Below are 18,938 nucleotides of genomic sequence, written 5' to 3' on the forward strand. Positions count from 1 at the left end.
TTGTTTAAAATATTAAAAAAATTTAGTAAAAACAAAAAAACACGAAAAACAAAAAAGTAAAATTTTATGAAAAGTATTTTTGAAAAACTCTAACCAAACAAAGTGAATTATTTTAACAAACACCATTGAAGAGTTCGTGCTTGATGGAAAAACAATTCAATACCAATGACGTGTCCAGTACTCACATATATAATAGTATAACATTATTATTCATTTTTTTAATATATTATTGGATTTGGAAAGTGAATTTAAAAAGTAAATTTATATATTATTTTTCATAATAGGATATATAGATGCACTTCCACTAGCATATTAGATTCGTTGTACAGTACCCATTTATAGAATTGTTGCTCTTGCATTTGTGCTCCCACTAGTTTATGCTTGACCGAAAAGACATCCAATGCCAATGACATAGGAAATTCTCGGCATGCTTTCTTTTGTTATATATATATACCTAAATGATATGGTAGGTACGTATGTTCGTTGATCCTTAATAGTTGGAAAGAGGAGGAGAGTGTTGCAAGTAAGAAAGAACTAATAATAATGGCAATGGCTGCTCAATTTAAAGATACAGAGAATATTGACATAGACAAACTGACAAAATTAATTGCAGTGAATGCGGGGGAGTTTAGTTCTAGTATCGAAAAAAAAGATTGGGATAGGGCTCTGGAAATATACGAGTCGTGTGATCATCAAGAAAGAGAAGATTTGCTACGTATGAAGATCACTCGTTCAGGGGGTACAGCTTTACACAAGGTTTTACGTATGACTCTCAAGGACGAAAAGAAAGGCAACGCTGCTGCGACTTTCCTAAACATAAAAGACAGCGCAGCGACTTTCCAAAGCAAAAAAGAGAAGGCTGCGAGTTTCGAAAAGAAGAAAAAGATCGTGATGAAGCTAGTTGAGGGGTTGAAGTTTGTTAACCTGACGGATTTAACTGATGACAGAATGAACACTCCTCTCCATCTGGCAGCTACAATGGAGGGCCAGCAAGAAATATGCGTGGAAATGGCTATTAATCGACCTGATGGTATCGGTCTTCGCAACAAAGAAGGGGAGACTCCTCTCTTCTTGGCAGCTCTCTATGGTTATTCTAAAGATTCCTTCATTAATCTCTGCGAGATCTGCTGCAATAATGATCCCGATTCCGGCCTCACCAAAATCTACGAATATGGCAAAAGGAGCAACGATGACAGCACTGTTCTTCACTGTGCCATCAATGAAGAGTACTTTGGTAATTAATCATATACGTGTACATATTTCAAACTTTGATATTTTTTGTGAGAGACGCTGTGAAATAATTTAATTTAATTTAATTTTTAGTTATATAGATATGTTAAATTCATGTTTGGCAGATTTAGCACTTGAAATAGTTCATCGGTTTCCAGAGTTTGTACACCGTCTTGATCAGAAAGGATATTCACCTCTCCATCTTTTAGCCACGAAGGCCACTGCATTCAAAAGTAGTTGTCCCCGAACTTGGCTGCAAGATACCATTTATCGCTGTAAGCATCCCTGCCAACCCAAAACTCAAATCCTAATCAATCAATTGATTAATGAAATACTAAATAATTGTTCCCTTTATCATAGTAATTCGCTATTGGGAAATACTATATAAATTAGCAAAATTAAACTATCAAAATTTGAGGAGGAGATTATTATTGGGGAAGGGTATTAGATGCTTATAATATTGCTATCATTGGATAGGAGCAGAGTAATAAATTTAATTAATTAATTAATTTTTTTTTTAATTTTTTTTTTTTTACAAGGTTTACCAGAAAAGATTTTGAAGTGGACAAAAGATCCTGTGCGTTATTACGAGTCCAAAACCACTGATCCAGAAGGTAAGTATATTTGAATTTTGTTACCATTGAAACAGAGGAAAGCACAATTATTTATTTCATTCCGGATTTTAAAAAGTCACGTATGTATGCTAAGAACAAATCTTGTAGACGAACCCAATATTTTCCTTAAGATTACAAATTTTCGCCCATTGAAGATTAAAACTTCTTTCAATCGCTTGATTTGAACCCATGCAATCATTTCTTTCTTTTATTATTCCATTTGTCCCAAATTCTTGGTCCACTTTCACTACTCTACATATCCCAAAAAGCAGTATATATTTTTTAATTTGTCCTTTTTTCAATGATTTTGAAGATTTTTTTTCTATAAGAATTAAATGGATCTTTTCATTTGTGAATTTTTTTTAACGAAAATACATTATTTATTGACTAAATTAAAGGGTACAAAGGATTACAACATCAGACAAAATCATTCTTATTATTGTGATATTTTAATTTTTATATATCAATTGGAATATCGTATGTCATAAGAGTCATATATGAGAATATAGGATTACAATGAGTAAAGAAAATAAAGGATTAGCACGGAATTAAATTATTTATTACTCTTATATGGTTAGGTGTTTGGAAGACAGTGAAGTGTTTCCTTGAACCGATAGTGGTGATTCTAGAGATGAAAGAAAAGCACAGGAATTCTATTGAGATCATGAATATGCTTCTCTCGGAACTTCTATCACATAATTATTTGAATGGATGCAAACCCGAAACAAACTATAAAGGTAATCTTTGTCCCATTTGTTCCTTTCCCTTCTGTCTAGATCTCTATTTTATTTTTGCACAACAATAATCATGTCATTGATGTAGCGATATCGCTAAAATTTGGTGCCAGATAGCCAAGTTTCCTCGGAAAGCAGACAAAAGAACAAAACAGAGCGAGGTACTTGCTGTTAGCTCCATGCCCACTATGGATAGTGGAAGAGGTTAGGTAATGGTGGCTCTCTCACTTCACCAACCCACTTAGTGGAATAAGCCCACTCACTAGTGGAAGTGATAGGTGGTGACCAATTAGGCTCTCCCTCATTTGTGTATAAATGAGGTGAGAATGAGGGGCTGAATAAGGTGAAGAGTGTAGAGTTGAAAATACAGAGAGTAGATAGTGTAATCTGTGAGTGAGAGAGTTCTACAGAGAGTTATGAGGTGTGAGTTTTGTAATCTTCCTCTGAGATAATTCAATAGTGGATATCTCTCTCCGTGGACGTAGGCAATTGCCGAACCACATACATATCTGTGTGTGTGATTGATTTCCGGAGTACCTTAATCCTAACAAGTGGTATTGAGCCTCGTTGGTTGATTTTTCGAAAAAACAGGGTCTGTTTTTCGAAACTGTTAGAAATCAAGCTGCTCGAAATTCACTTTTGAGCATACTGGGAAAAAGCTCTCGATGAGAGGAGTCCAGAACTGCAAAGCAGAGCCCAAGAGGAGTAACTACGCGCCCTCACGCGCCCTCTGAAGAAAGCGCGTGAAGCCCAGTCTCATACATACGCTTCATGCGCTGTTGACCTTGCCGGCACGTTAGCCCAGTCTTAGGCATACGCCTGACGCGTGGCGGAAGGAAGAAGACGAGTGACGCAGCGCCGTGTCACTGACATGTCAATAACACATGTTTGTCATGTCAGTGACACATGCTTACCACGTCAGCTTCGTCGATCGCGCCGAAGCCGAGTCGCTGAGCCGAAGCCTTGCCAGAGTCGTGTCGCTGACCAAGCCGCGTTGATCGAGCCGTTGACGTCAGCTGAACTGGATAAATTGTCCGGTGCTTCTTAGCACACCAGATTTCACCAATCTGAACCGTTCAACTTGTTTTTGGCTTGATCTGAGCTATTTTGAGTTCGTTTTTGACGATCCAATAGTGCTTTCTAACTATTTGGAGTATTATGGACACATCCGTACGGTCAGATTTTTGAATTGAAGTTTTATAAAAAGAAAGAAGACGATGGATCAACTTCAGGATCGATGATCAAGTTGAATCCTTCCAATTATGCAATCTGGAAGTCACGGATGGAAGACATCCTGTATTATAAGGACCTGTTTGACCCTATTTTTCTAAAAGGGGTTAAACCAGAAGTAGTGAAGGATGATGACTGGATAAAGATGAACTGCAAGACTATCGGTTATATCAGTTAATTGATAGACCATAGTGTGTTCCATCATGTTGCCTAGGAGACAGATGCCTATGATCTTTGGACAATGTCAGACAACATGTACCAGTCAAAGACTGCTCGGAACAAAGCCTTGGTGATGAGAAGGCTTATAAATCTGAAGTTGAAGAATGGTGTGTTTGTCGCTGAGCACACCAGTGAATTCAAAAACCTGGTGAATCAACTTGCAACTGTCAAGATGCTCGTGGACGATAAAATGCAAGCTGTACTACTACTCAGTTCTTTACTGGACAGCTGGGAGACGTTGGTGGCTTCTCTTTGGAACTCTGCACCAGAAGAGAAGCTAACCATGCTCTTGTCACAGAAGATAAAGGCAGAGACAGAGGAAGAAGTAAGAGTAGAGGCATTTGGAACAACATGAGTAAATCCAGAGACAACAAAGGTCGAGGTAACTCTAGCTTCACTTGTTTTCATTGTGGCCAGGAGGGTTACATAAAGAGGAACTGCCCAAGCCGGAAAGATAAAGGCTAAAGCAGTAAATCAAAGGAAGATGAGAACACGATAGCCACAACAACTGATGAAATACTTCTTGCAGTTGGTGAAGAGGTGGATTGTCTTCACATGGCTGACCACAGCTACACAGAATGGGTGATAGACACAACTGCATCCTATCACACCACTTCCCATAGAGAACTTTTTAGCTCGTACAACGCTGGAGATTTTGGCACTGTTCGAATGGGGAATTCTAGCTATTCGAAAATTGTGGGTATTGGAGACATTAGTATTCAGACTAATGTCGGGCATAAGCTGGTTCTCAAAGATGTGAGGCTTGTTCTAAATTTACGCCTCAATCTTATCTCCAGAAGCACCCTGGACTGATAGGGCTATGCAAGTACTTTCGCAAATGGCCATTGGAAGCTGACAGGAGGAGCTTTGACAATCGCCAAAGGAGAGATGTCTTCAACACTGTATAAGACTCAAACGAAGATCTGTCTAGAAAGTCTAAATGCAGCAGAAGACAAGGAATCACCGGACTTATGGCACAGAATACTGGCTCATACGAGTAAGAATGGATTGCATCTGTTGGCAAAGCAATCCAGGATACCCCTATCTAAAGGGAGTGCCTTGAAGCTGTGTGATCATTACCTTTATGGCAAGCAACATCGAGTATCATTCAGTTTAACGAGCAAGAGAAAAACAAAAGTGCTTAGTATGGTATACTCGGATGTTTGTGGCCCAATCGAAGTGGAGTCACTTGGCGGCCGCAAGTATTTTCTGACTTTCATTGATGATGCATCAGGGAAGTTGTTGGTGTATTTCCTGAAGACAAAGGATGAGGTATTTCAACACTTTCAGGAGTTCCATGCAATGGTGGAAAGAGAGACCGGAAAAAAGTTGAAGTGTTTTCGCACAGACAATAGAGGTAAATACACTTCCCCTGCTTTTGCAGCATATTGTGCCAACAAAGGTATTCGGCACGAGACAATAGTTCCCGGTACCCCACAACACAATGGTGTGACAGAGAGGATGAACCACACTTTTATTGAAAGAGTTAGATGCATGCTCAGAATGACAAAGTTGCCAAAGTTGTTCTGGACTGAAGCCGCTTGTACAACCTGTTATCTCATCAACTGGTTGCCTTCAGTCCCGTTGAATTTTGCGATACCTGAGGAAGTCTGGTCCAGAAGAAAGGTATCATATTCTCTCTTGAGAGTCTTCAGGTGTAATGTGTTTGCACACATTTCTAAGGAAAACAGACAAAAGCTTGATGACAAGTCCATTCCATACATATTTGTAGGCTACTCAAATGCAGCATTTGGGTACAAGTTGTGGGACCCAGTGAACAAGAAGATGTTCAGGAGCAGAGATGTTATGTTCCAGGAAAACCAAACATTAGCAGATTTTAAGAAGTCTGCAAAGTCTAGAGATGTTATCACTGCAGACTTGTTCCTATCTCCTGAGCCATCATAAAATGCTAGATGTGATAATGTGCAACAAGAAGTGCCAGAGTTGCAGGATCCTATGCCAGAAATTGAAGATCAAGAGGAAAGAGATGAAGACCCAGATGAAGAGGGTGTTGAGCAGGGGGAAGCAACTCCCTCAACCAGAGGCAACTAGGCCTCAGTTACGGAGATTTGGAAGAGCTGTCGTGCCATCAACCAAATATCTCGCTTCTCAGTATATTCTGATTATTGATGAGAGGGAGCCCTAGAAGCAAAGAGCCATATAGAGAAAGACTGTTGGATGCAAGCCATGAAGGAAGAGATGAGTTCTTTGCAGAAGAACCACACTTATGAGTTTGTTCCACTTCCAAGAGGCAAGAGAGCCTTGAAGAACAAATGGGTGTATAAGTTGAAGAAAGATGGCAACGGTAAACTATTGCAACATAAAGCTCGTTTGGTGGTCAAAGGCTTTGGACAGAAGAAAGGAATTGACTTTGATGAGATCTTCTCCCTAGTTGTGAAGATGACTTCCATTCGAGTAGCTCTGGGATTAGTAGCTCGCTTGAATCTGGAGGTAGAACAGATGGATGTCAAAACCTCATTTCTCTATGGTGATTTGGAGGAAGAGATCTATATGGAGCAACTAAAAGGATTTGAAGTTAAAGGAAAACATAATCTAGTCTGCAAACTGAAGAAGTGTCTCTACGGCCTAAAGTAGGTGCTGAGACAATAGTACAAGAAGTTTGATTCATTCATGGTGGATCATGAGTACACAAGAACGGTAGCAGACCAGTGTGTATATTTCCGAAGGTTTTCGAATGGAAACTTCATCATCCTACTATTGTATGTCGATGATATACTGATCATCAGATATGATATTGCTATGATCAACAAGTTGAAAAAGGACTTGTCGCAGTATTTTGACATGAAGAATTTAGGCCCAGCACAACATATTTTGGGCATGAAGATTGTTCATGGCAGGAAAGATAAAAATATATGGCTGTCACAAGAGAAATATGTTGAACGGGTGATTGAAAGATTCAACATGAAAAATGCCAAGCCAGTCAGCACACCACTGGCCAACCATTTCAATGTGACAAAGCGTTCGTGTCCCACGACCAGCTCTGAAAGGAAAGAAATAGAGGCAATCCTTTATTCTTCTGCAGTAGAAAGTTTGATATATGCAATGGTGTGTACCCGACCAGATATAGCTTACGCAGTTGGCGATATGAGCAAATTCCTCACCAATCCAAGAAAGGAGCATTGGGAGGTGGTCAAATGGATTCTTCGATACTTGAAGAGAACTTCAAAGATGTGTTTATGTTTTGGAGGAACTGAACCAATTTTAGAGGGTTTTACAGATACCAATATGACAGGTGATCTTGATGGTAAAAAATCTACATTAGGATTTCTGTTCACTTTTGTAGGGGGAGCTATTTCATGGCAGTCCAAACTACAAAGTGTATTGCTTTATCTACAATAGAGACAGAGTACGTTGCTGCTGCATATGTCGGAAAGGAAATGTTGTGGTTAAAGCGGTTTCTCCAATAATTAGGTCTACAACAGGAAGAATGCAAGGTACACTGTGATAGTCAGAGTGCAATTGATCTGAGCAAGAATTCCATGTACCATTCATGTACAAAGCACATTGATGTCCGGTATCACTGGATATGAGAAGTGATGGGGAAGCAGCTAATGAAACTAGTGAAGATTCACACGGACAAGAATCCTTCTGATATAATGACCAAAGCTGTTACTAGAGACAAACTGAAGTGAGAAGTCAATTATCCATATGGGCGTGGATGGGGAGAATTGTTAGCTCCATTAGCTCCATGCCCATTATGGATAGTGGAATACTCTTGTATACATGTTTTGCTGAGAAAATTATCCAAAAAAAAATCTTATTTTGCTTTGAAATTTACTAGTGACTCTTTTCAAATTTGTTGTTATATTATTTTTCACAATTTTGTTAACAGAATATTAATAAAATTATGCTTTTTGGATTGTTTGCCATATATATTTTTCATAGTGTAATGCAACAAAATATGATGAGTTTTGTGCCAAAGTGCTTTTAATCAAAATATTATTTCTCATTTTGTTTAATGTAATTTGTTTAATTTTTAGAACTAAAAATATAATTTTAAAGTAAATTAAAAATTTTGTCTTTATATTTTAGTAAGGGTAAAATGGAAATAGAAATGTCATTAGGGAGAATTGAACTTTTTAAAAATGAATTATAAAAAATAAAAATGACTAATTATTCATATTGAAATTTGATAGAACTCACTAGTAATCTTGATAGAAAAATAAAATTTATTGGTACTTTCTTTTTGTTTGTTGCAGACACACCGATACTAATTGCAGCAAAGAATGGTATAAAGGAATTAGTTGAAAAAATTCTTGATCTATTTCCTGGGGCCATGTATGATACCAGCCCAGATGGAAAGAATGTGATGCACATAGCATTAGAAAATAGGAAAATTGAGGTTTACAAGGCCTTGTAGGGCTGAGCAAGGAATCTGTGAAATCCGTAATCCGATCCAGTCCAGTCCAATCCGATAGGTTTGGATTGGTTTTTTGAATCCGTGGTTCGGTTCCGGATTGAAAAATTAAAAATCCATAGTACACGGATTGGTTCTGGATTGAACCCCACGGTTCCGGATTGGAACCGATCCGGACCGTAAACAAATAGTATATATTTTTATTATACATCCTCCCCCATAGTATCTTCTCTTATTCTATACAAAATCTAAACTCAAACCTAAAACTGTATAATATTTTTTTTTATTACTTTTGTTTGTTAGTTTTTAGTTTTAATTTGTAATGGTCTAAATACTTATGGTGAAACTAGTTTTCTTATGGTTGTTTAAATTTTAGCACAGTATGTCGCTATTATAGAAATAGATGTTGCTTTTGTGGAACTAATATAGCGCTATGTTTATATTTTTATGAAATTAAAGTGTTATATATATTTTTTTGTTATTTAATTATGTGAATCCGTGGTCCTAAACCGATCCAATCCGTATTTAAATGGATTGGTTCGGATTGGTTCCATCATTTAAACGGATTGGATTGGTTTCAATTTTTCAAGATCCGTAGATAACGGATTGGTCCTGGTTTTACCCCAATCCGATCCAATCCGAACCATGCTCACCCCTAAGGCCTTGACGGATTGGACTCTCATAAAAGATTTGTAACGGTTGGTAAATATCCGCCATAGAGGGCCCCAAAAGCCGTGCTTAAAATGCAATATGAAATCAAGTGGTTTGAGGTATATGTTACAAATTAATACAATATATATAATGTATATGCATTAAAATAGATTCGATTTAGAGCATGAATTTTAATGTCTACTACCGCAGTCTATCAAGGGACCTCTACCAAAAAACATGTTGGATCACCAAAATAAACAAGGCAAGACCCCGTATCAGACATTTATGGAGACACATGAAGATCTCGTGAAAAACGACACAGATTGGCTGATGAAAACCACGGATTCTTGCACCTTCGTGGCAGCATTAATTGCAACGGTCGCCTTTGCCACCTCAGCCAGCTTGCCTGGCGGCATAAATGGATACAACGGAGAACCAATTCTCCAACAAGAGCGCATGTTTGAGGTTTTCGCCATCTCATCGCTCGTAGCGCTCTGCTTTTCACTCACAGCGGTGCTAATGTTCCTTTCCATTCTCACTTCTCGACACCAAGCCATGGATTTTCAGGTTTACTTGCCCAGAAAGCTCCTGATCGGTTTGACGGCGCTTTTTATATCAATAGCTTCCATGTTGGTGTCTTTTTGCGGCGGGCATTTCTTCGTCCTCAGAAAAATAGTTAAACAAGCACAGGTTGTTGAATATTTAGTAGCGTTTCTACCTGTGATGTTTTTTATCATAGCACAGTGCCCTCTCTACGTTAAGCTTTTCTGGGCTACAGTAATCAAGGACGAGCCTTAGCGTGCCTCCAAGTTAATAAATAATTTTATGTATGTTCTTGTTTCCCAGCTTCACATAAATCCTTGAGTTTGATAATGAATAATCACATCATTGTTGTGATTTAGTTCCCCATGCTTTGTATTAATAAATGAGTACGATTTGTGTGTTGCCTGTTGTTTTATTTCTCTGAGAAAGATAGTGTCAAAAGTACTCATGTTATCTTCTGATAAAATGAATTCTACTGACGCGTATTTGGCAGTTGGGAAAAAAAGTTAATTTGTTAATTTATTTGAATTATATTATTCCTTTATTTATATATATATATATATATATATATATATTAAAAAAATCAAAAAATTGACCTTTTTTTTTTTTTTCCTTTTTCAAAATAGACCTAACTATTGCTCATTGAGGGTTTATTAAGATAAATATAAAAACAAAAAAGGTTAATTACCTAAAATCCTATTGGGAAGGTTCATGTCTCATTAAGTCTTTTTTTTTCTAGAGTCTCTGAAATTAAGATTTTATAACATAAATGATATCAAATATTTTTATAACGTCTAAGGTCTCTCAACATTCAGAGAAAATCTGATCTAGAGATTTTCTCTGAATTTTCAGAGAATTTACCTAGTTCTCGCAAGAATTTCTTTGGGTTCAAATCAGAAAAAAGGCCTGAGATTGAGTGCTTGAGAGTCAAACAAAGTGGGTTGTTGGTAGTGGAAGAGAGGTGGTGGTGGTGGTGGTGGTGGTTGTGGTTGTGGAGGAGGCGACTATGGGTGGTTGAAGATGGAGTCAAAACTGTGGTTCAAGAAAGGAGAGATTGACTCGGTCCGTAAATCATACTCTTCATCTCTACCACTTGAAGATTGCATATTTCCTCAATTTCCAGAATCCATCTGCTACCAAAAAAGTGAAATGAAAGATGATATATTAAATAAATAAGAAAAATGGGCCAAACTTGTTGAGAGATGGTTGTAGTTCCAAAAAAAGAAAAGAATTTGATAGAGAGCACACTACAAGAAAAGTGGGTTTATGAGACGGAACTATTTGCGACGGCACACTTGCCGTCTCAAAAAGTCACTTTTTGCGACGACAAAAAATGCCGTCTAAAAAAAGCAGAGTATTTACGACGGCACCATTTGCCGTCTCAAAAAGCAGAGCATTTGCGACGGCACAATTTGCCGTCTCAAAAAGTGACTTTTGTGTTTATTTTTTGTTTTTAGTGAATATTTTTAAATAATTAAATATTTTTTTTTAGATACACCTTACTTAGATGTATCTAAAAAAAAAATTATGAAAAATATTTTTAAAAATTAATAAATATATAAAAATACAAAAAAAAATGTATTGAATTATTGTATTTTTGGTATTTAGTGAATTTTTTAAAAAAAAATTTACAATTTTTTAAATTTTTAGGTGTATTTATGTTAGGTGTGTCTAAAAATTAAAAAAAAATACTTAAAATATTAAAAAAATTCAATAAAAACAATATAACACGGAAAACAAGAAAGTATAATTTTCTCAAAAGAGTTTTTGGAAAACTCTAACCTAGCATAGTGATTGTGGTTTTGAGACAGCTTCATATATATACAGTCACAAAATGGTTTGAATAAATTCTAGTACTTTTTTCTATCGCAAAAAAAATTAAAAAAAACAATATCGTCTTACTTTTTTGATATAACATTTCTCTTTTCATTCATTTTTTCATCTTCTTGTCTCTCTGTCTCTATCTCTATCTCTTATCTTTATCTTTTTCACTCATCACTCTTTTTTCTCTGTCTGTCTGTTTCTCTCTCTCATTTTCTCTCTGTGTCTCTCGTCTATCTCTCTTCTCTCTATCTCTCACATCTGTTTTCTCTCGCTCATCTTTATTCTCTCTATCTCTCTCATTTCTTTTCTCTCTCTTATCTTTCTATCTCTCTCGCTCATTTCTCTTCTTTCTCTGTCTCTCTCTTTTTCTGTGTCTCTCTCTCGCTCATCTCTTTTCATTCTATTTCTCTCTCTTTTTGTCTATCTCTCGCTCATATCTTGTTTCTCTCTTTTTTTCTCTCTGTCTCTCTCTGTCTCTCTCTCACTCATCACTCTTCTCTCTCTCTCTGTCTACTTGTCTATTTGTCTATTTCTCCCTCATTATGTTCGTCTTGCTCGTTCTCTTACTCCAATCTTCTCTATTTATCGAGCTCATTCTCGATTTATCGATCTACTATAAACGACGTCGCCTTACTCTTTTGAACATTTCTCTTTTCACCCATTTTTTCATCTTCCTATCTCTCTGTCTCTGTCTCTCTTCTCTTTCCCTCTCTAACTCATCACTCTTCTCTGTCTGTCTATCTCTTCCTTTCTCTATGTGTCTCTATCTCTCTTTTCTATCTCTCTCTCTCTTTCTCTCTCTCTCTCTTTCTCTCACTCATCACTCTTCTCTGTCTGTCCGTCTCTCTCTTTCTCTCTGTGTCTCTGTCACTCTTCTCTTTCTCTCTCTCACTCATCACTCTTCTCTGTCTGTCTGTCCGTCTCTCTCTTTTCTCTGTGTCTCTCGTTCAGCTCTCTTCTCTCTATCTCTTTTATCTCTTTCTCTCTGTGTCTCTCACTCATCTTTTTCTCTTACTACTCATATCCTCTACCACCTTCACCACTACTACAAACGCCATTTCACTACCACCACTACTACCACGGTCGTCATTTCACCTTTACGACTACCATTATTACTACCATCGCCACCACTCCACTACCACCACTACCACTATTGCCACTACTACTACTACCATTACCTCTTTTTCACCACTGCCACTCCATCTATTCTACTACTACCACAACTTCACCACTAATCTCCTTCGCCATCACCACCACCACCACCACCACCACCATCGTCTTTTATCCACCACCTTCACCATTACTGTCGCTTCCTCTCCTCTACCACAAAATATTACCTCTCTTTTCTCTCTCACTTATCACTCTTCTCTATCTGTCAGTCTTTGTCTCTGTCTCTTTCTCTTTCTCTCTTTGTCTCTCGCTCATCTCTCTTCTCTCTATCCCTCTTATCTCTCTATCTCTCTTCTCTCTCGCTTATTTATCTTCTCTCTATTTCTCTCTCTGTCTCTCTCGCTCATCTTTCTTCTCTCTCTGTCTCTCTTTTTCTATGTCTTTCTCTCGATCATATCTTTTCGCTCTATTTCTCTCTCTCTTTGTCTATCTCTCGCTCATATCTTGTTTCTCTCTATTTTTCTATGTCTCTCTCTCTATCTCTTTCTCTCTTTGTCTCCCTATCTCTCTCTATATCTCTTTCTCTCATTGGCCACAAAAAGTTAACTTTATTTTAATGGAAAATATTATCCTTACTTCTACCAAATAAAAAAATAATAATAATTTTATATTCATTAAAATAAATATGAAACAAATAAATTTTTAACCTTACTAAATGAAAAAATAAAAATAAAAATAAAAATAAAAATTCATTAACTATAAAAAAATTATTTTAATAAAAAATAATTTTTTTTAGCAATGACATCCTCCGTTGCGAAAAAAAAAAATTCCTTTTATTATTTAAATATTCATTTGTAATGAAAATTAGAAAAAAAAAATTCAAAAAAATAAAATTTCATAAAAAAATCAAAAAGAAAAAATTCATTTTTTTTTCCCTCTTTCAAATCTAACCGTCCATCTTTCACTCACCATCTCACTCACCTATAACAAACAAAACAAAAGAAAAAAAAACCCTAATCTATAATCGGCTCCCTTACTCTCTCTCTCTCTCGCTCTCTCTCAGTCTCACCATCACTCACTCACCATCTCACAGTCTCTCTTTCTCACTCTCTCGTTTCTGGCAGCCGATCATTCAACATGGAAACTTTCTGCACCGATCACTCTCTTTCTCATCTCATCGCTCCGATCATCATCGCATAGCTGATCAATCTACTTCACAGGTAAACTCTCTCAATCTCTGTCTCTCTCTCTCCCGATCGTTGATTTTTTTTGTTTTATATATATATATATATCAGATATATATATATATCTCTGATCTGATCTGATCTGTCTCCCTCACTCTCTCATCTCATCAGTCTCACACTCACTCTCTGGTTTTGCATCTCTGCACCGATCGACTCACACACAGGTAAGCGTCTCTCTCTCTCTCTCTCTCTCTCTCTCCCTGATCTCTCATCTCTGATTTTTTGTGGACCAACAAATCTGATTTTTGTTATGGACCAGCAGATCTGATTCGAAATATGATCTTAGTTGTGATCTGATTTTTATGACCTTAGTTCGAAATATTTATGATCTGATTTTTGTTGTGGACTAGATCTGATTCGAAATATGATTCGAAATATGATCTTAGTAATATGATCTTAGTTGTGATCTGATTTTTGTTATGGTCTGTATAGTTCAGTAATTCTTACTTCATATTTCACTTGTAAGTTGGTAGATTCAGGCTTCATGATTCACCGGTACAGAACCAGAGATTTTGCACATTGATGCAGCTTGTTCTCCTTTTTCTGATAAACTAGATAAAAGTTTGTAGAAAATAGTTAGTACCATAGTGTCTAAAGCTGTATGAGCTGAGAATGTTTTTGCCATCATAGTTATCGAACTGTTCAACTAAATATTTTTAGTGTCATAATGCCAATTTTTGTGGTTTAAGCAGTGGTCTTTTGCCTTCACTAGTTGGGATAAGTCATGTTGCAATCCAATTTCCAGCTTATGAAAAGATCAAGTCCTACTTCGCGAAAAGGGGTACGGTTTTCTTCTTGCCATTCTTTCTTTTCCTCTTTCCTTTTTGAATCGACTGTAGATGTTAATCGAATGTGATTATGAGATGTGATTGATGATGATCGTACTTGATGGTTCAGATAATACAACCACCAGTAAGCTAAGTCCCGGGAAACTTGTGATTGCCTCAGCAGTATCTAAATTAGTTGCCTCTGTAATGACTTACCCCCACGAGGTAAGTGTCTGGATTTTCTCATCTGTGACAACCAAGATTTCTATCTTCACGTGTATGAATATATAAATATATATATAGATATAGACATGTGGACATAGAGGTTGTGCAACTAACCTATTTAGAACGACTCCATCTGCTGTTATAACATTTACCAGCTACGAGATGATACATAGGTTTTTGCAGCAGATTTTACCTCCAGAGGAGAGGAATTTAGTGGCCAAACCTGAATCTGATGGCCATATTAAGCCTAAGGAGGAAAATTTCACGACTAGAGAAAATGAGGATACAAAAATTTTACGGAAATCGCAAACCCATCTAGTAAGATAACCACAACAGTTCCTTTTGGGAAGCCCTGATAAAGAGCTATGGGCTGAATAGTGACAATTGTTTGTCTGCCATATTATGGCACAGTGAGGAATAAAAGTAGTTTTGCAATTTTTTTATAAACTTGTGGTTTGATTGTAGTCTTCTTTTATAATGTGTTTTAAGTTTCTTTTTATAAACTTGAATTTTTTTATTTTTGGGGATATTGTACAAGAACTTTGGCTAGTTTAATATGGTTAAATGAGGAAGCACCTGTTTGGTGCTTGTGAGAGAGGCTAGAATAGGAGTAAATCCACATGGAATTTTCAACACATCATTGATAAAAACTATCAACATTTGTCACACCCCAAGGTAGTTGTAAGTTAAGGAGACTCAAACTCAAGTTTACATATTGGGTGAAGACCTAAAGTAATAATATTATAGGCCCGACATAGACAACAAATTATGTAAGAAGCATCTGAATGCTTATAAGAGGGTCAATCTAGCTTAGACAACTTGCATAGTTTCTTTCTTTGTTTATTGGTTTTGTTCACACTTGTCCCTTCTTTTAAGAGTATTAATTTAATTTTTTTTTGGGATGGGTTGATATAGTTATTTATGATGTCTTCCACTTCTTCTTCTTCTTCTTCTTCTTCTTCTTCTTCTTCGTCTTCTTTTTTGTTTTGTTTCTTTAAGTCTTTAATCTTTGTTGAGGCTATTGAACAATTGGGGCTTTTGGTCGAGAGGAACCTGTAGCTAGTATGGACAATAACGGAAAAATCATATGGGCTAAGCACAATGAAATTCAGACTGTTAATATTAGGAGTGTTGGTGCAGATTATGAGGTTTGATTCAATTTTGTTCTCATCTTTTTTTGAATAAAACTACAACGATTTCTGCTCAAGGTGACATTGAAATTCACTGTGCTTTTTCTTCTCAGGTTACTGGTGGAGAAAGATTACCTTTGGTAGTGAAAGAGTTGGGGACCTGTGATCTTTACCCACAAGTGAGTTGGCCTTCTTTGGATGTAGTAGATATTATTTGATATGCTGTGTGATGATTTGAATGTTCACACTAGTGAGCTGGCCTTCTTTTTGAAGAAGCACTTCTGCTATAATTTTCTAATTGAAATACTAAAGCATGCAAAGATATCTGGTAGAATAACTTCAATAAAGTTCAACTTTTCCCTAATAAGCTAAATGCCATATATATATATATATATATGTAGTTGTTTCTTGTTTATTGTTAGATAGATCAATAGTTTTAAACTATTTATATTACAAAAAAAGAAAAGAAAAAAGAAAGTGTAATTAATACTTTAAATCTGAACTCATGGTTAACTTACCAACACCCATAGCTTTAGTCATATTGTTACTATTTCAATGGGGGATTGGATTGGAGCTTGGAAGCCATGAGACAGGCTGTTATTTTGAGTCATTTGAATAGGCAGTTGGGCTTTATGAGGTTAATAGGTATGTTGATTTATCAGTCAAAATTGTCATGTTAAGAACAGTTAACGGTGAACATTTTTTCACTGTGTTTTCATTCGTACATTTTCAATGAACTTCTTGTAAATCATTGAAGCTTTATTTCATAAAGTTTCACTTCTCATAGTGTTTATTGCAACCAAGAGAGATTATTTTTTGTATTCCGCCATTGCTTTCCCTATCTCAATTGGAGCTAAGATATTGTGTTTGGTTAAACATATAGTTTTGGTTTGTCTGTATATTATATTTTTCTTTAATTATTATTTCAAATTATGACTATTAAGTTCAGTTTCACCTATACATATTTACTCAGCTTGGAGATTTTGTTTTGGTGCAGCAAAGAAAGGGATAATGGTTTTTGCTCTGCATGAGGAGCTTGATCTCACAGAGCTAGTTGGGGATTTCAAAGTTCATATTCAGATCACCAAGGAGACTTTCAATGGTATACCAGCTAGACAATTTCCAATCCATAACTGACAACACCACCACCAAAATTAGCTCCACCTTCAGTTTGTTCTTCATTTTTTTAAACCAATAAGCTTTCCACTTCGCTCATGATGGGACCTGAGCTTTGTTCCTAATTTACAAGCATTGGAGAGCTTTGTTCCTGAATATCCAATGTGCTGATTGGTGAATTTTAGATTTTATTTTATTATTTTATTTTTTTTTAGGATTTGGGTGAATTTTATAATTTAAATATGCTTTTATGAACATGTACAGTTTAATTGTTCTTTGTAAAATATTGAATTTGATGGTTTGATCAATTTTTATTTTTGTTTTCTGTTATGATGTTTTTGTGAATGGAATGTAAATAATCAGCTCTTAGAGAGAGAGACGGCACCATCGTCAGAAAAAATAGAAAATTTTAATATTTTTATTAATTTTGTTACAGGTTTTACTTTTTGCGACGACATTATACTGTCGCAAAAAATAGAAATTTTATTATTTAAAATAGAAATTTTATTATTTTTTAATATTTTTTGCGACGGTATTACACTGTCGCAAAAAATAGAAAATTTCATATTTTTTATACTTTCTGCGACGGCACCACATCGTCGCAAAAAAGTGTTTTTTTTAAAAAAAAATATTATTGGCGACGGTATTTTTTGCCGTCTCAAATAACATTTTTAGCGACGGTAAAATAGAGTCGTCGCAAAAAAGTCAAGAAATTTCAAACGTTATTAGCGACTGCACGGTGCCGTCGCAAAAAGGCAAAAAATGCCGTCGCAAAACATTAGCGACGGCACTTACCGTCACAAAAACTCTTTTGCAACCCCTACAGTTGCGACCCCCCTCTTGCCGTCGCAAAAAGTCATTTTGCCGTCACAAAAAGTATTAGCGACGGCATTAGGAGTATTAGTGACGGTATTTTACCGTCGCAAAAAGTCAATTTTTTTGTAGTGGCATAGAGAAAATTCGTACAGGCAGAGAAAATTCACATAGTGATCATAGCCAGAGAAAATTTACAAAATTACAAACAATGATCACAACTAGAGAAAATTCACATAGTTCCCACATTTAGAGAAAATTCACACAGTCTAGAGAAAATTCAATCTAATTTGCTCACACTGTATCTATGTCTGTATATATAAACATATCTCAACCTCTCCTCAATTTCTTTTCAATTCCACCTTTTCTTTTCTTTTAGAAAATTTCCACACAAAGATGTATGGTTTGATTGTTCTCAATACCGTTGATGACGATGACGACTCTCTTTTTCCTCTTTCTCTGCCGCCACATCTAGAGAAAATTCACAAAATTATATGTAGAGAATTTCTTTGGGTTCAAACTAGAAAAAATTAAAATTTCTCTAAGTTTAAACTAGAGAAATTTAGAGAAAATTGAAATTTCTCTGGTTTTGGACTAGTTTTATTTGATTTACTCACAATTTTCTCTATATTTTGACCAAACCAGAGAAAATTGTGTTTTGACTCAACCAGAGAAAATTGATCAAAAAGGCAACACAAAGCATCACAACAAGAATTCACCATGTAAACAGCACAATGAGAGTAAGAAACAGAAGGGGAAGAACAAACCCCTCGCTATCTCTCTCTCTTCCCTTCCCAATTGGACCAACCATGGAGGTTGTCGAGTTTGATTACCATTGTTTATTCTAATCACATTTATTTATATCTTGTTACCCATTTTATGATGTTGTATTTTACAATTTTCACAGTTGTTCATCATTGTTTATTTGTATTGCCAACTAGTTGTGCTATAGATGCAAATAGAAAGTACCATAGACTGAAAATTCACAACAATTGAACAGTTGGGATACACATTAGCCTCAATGAAAGCTCTTCATGTCTCTTAAACTTTTTCTCAAACACTTAGGCTGGTTGTGATGAACTTCGCCGGAGCTGGATTTGTTCCCGAAGG

General features: G+C 36.1%; 2 protein-coding genes and 1 long non-coding RNA gene across 6 annotated transcripts in view; all 3 read left to right on the plus strand.

Moving 5' to 3' along the window:
• The first annotated feature begins 314 nt into the window (after positions 1-314).
• The window catches only part of LOC114273411 (uncharacterized), a 177,192-nt gene continuing 158,568 nt past the window's right edge, over positions 315-18,938 (plus strand). For 3 of the 4 annotated variants that reach the window (XR_014351313.1, XM_082906905.1, XM_082906906.1), the window contains exons 1-2: positions 393-1,234; positions 1,356-1,505. Coding sequence is in view for 3 of the 4 variants with exons in the window: in XM_082906905.1 (XP_082763031.1) it covers positions 544-1,234; positions 1,356-1,505 (841 nt within the window). In the remaining variant the exon portion in view is untranslated. Of the gene's footprint in view, positions 1,235-1,355; positions 1,506-1,769; positions 1,845-2,422; positions 2,582-8,247; positions 8,467-18,938 lie in introns of those variants that run through there. The other variant, XM_082906909.1, reaches the window with a different exon arrangement.
• Positions 9,004-10,000, plus strand: LOC145807908 (uncharacterized). The gene is made up of 2 exons (XR_014351314.1): positions 9,004-9,175; positions 9,267-10,000. It is a non-coding gene; the product is annotated as an uncharacterized LOC145807908 (long non-coding RNA).
• On the plus strand, positions 10,065-17,333 carry LOC145807859 (uncharacterized). The gene is made up of 6 exons (XM_082906828.1): positions 10,065-10,104; positions 13,536-13,753; positions 13,889-13,941; positions 14,470-14,558; positions 14,675-14,769; positions 16,897-17,333. The coding sequence occupies exons 1-6, from the start codon at positions 10,065-10,067 to the stop codon at positions 16,909-16,911; spliced, it is 510 nt and encodes a 169-aa protein (XP_082762954.1). The 3' UTR covers positions 16,912-17,333.

The sequence above is a fragment of the Camellia sinensis genome, chromosome 14, assembly GCF_055761805.1.
Source record: "Camellia sinensis isolate YWXY chromosome 14, ASM5576180v1, whole genome shotgun sequence".
Lineage (NCBI taxonomy): Eukaryota > Viridiplantae > Streptophyta > Magnoliopsida > Ericales > Theaceae > Camellia > Camellia sinensis.

What these genes read in the sequence shown, in the direction of transcription:
- LOC145807859 (XM_082906828.1), top strand. Translation starts at nt 10,065, where the DNA reads ATGAATTCTACTGACGCGTATTTGGCAGTTGGGAAAAAAA. An exon ending in ACCGATCGACTCACACACAG is followed by an intron (nt 13,942 to 14,469) that starts GTAAGCGTCTCT and finishes TGGTTTAAGCAG; the next exon opens with TGGTCTTTTGCCTTCACTAG. An exon ending in GTCCTACTTCGCGAAAAGGG is followed by an intron (nt 14,559 to 14,674) that starts GTACGGTTTTCT and finishes TTGATGGTTCAG; the next exon opens with ATAATACAACCACCAGTAAG.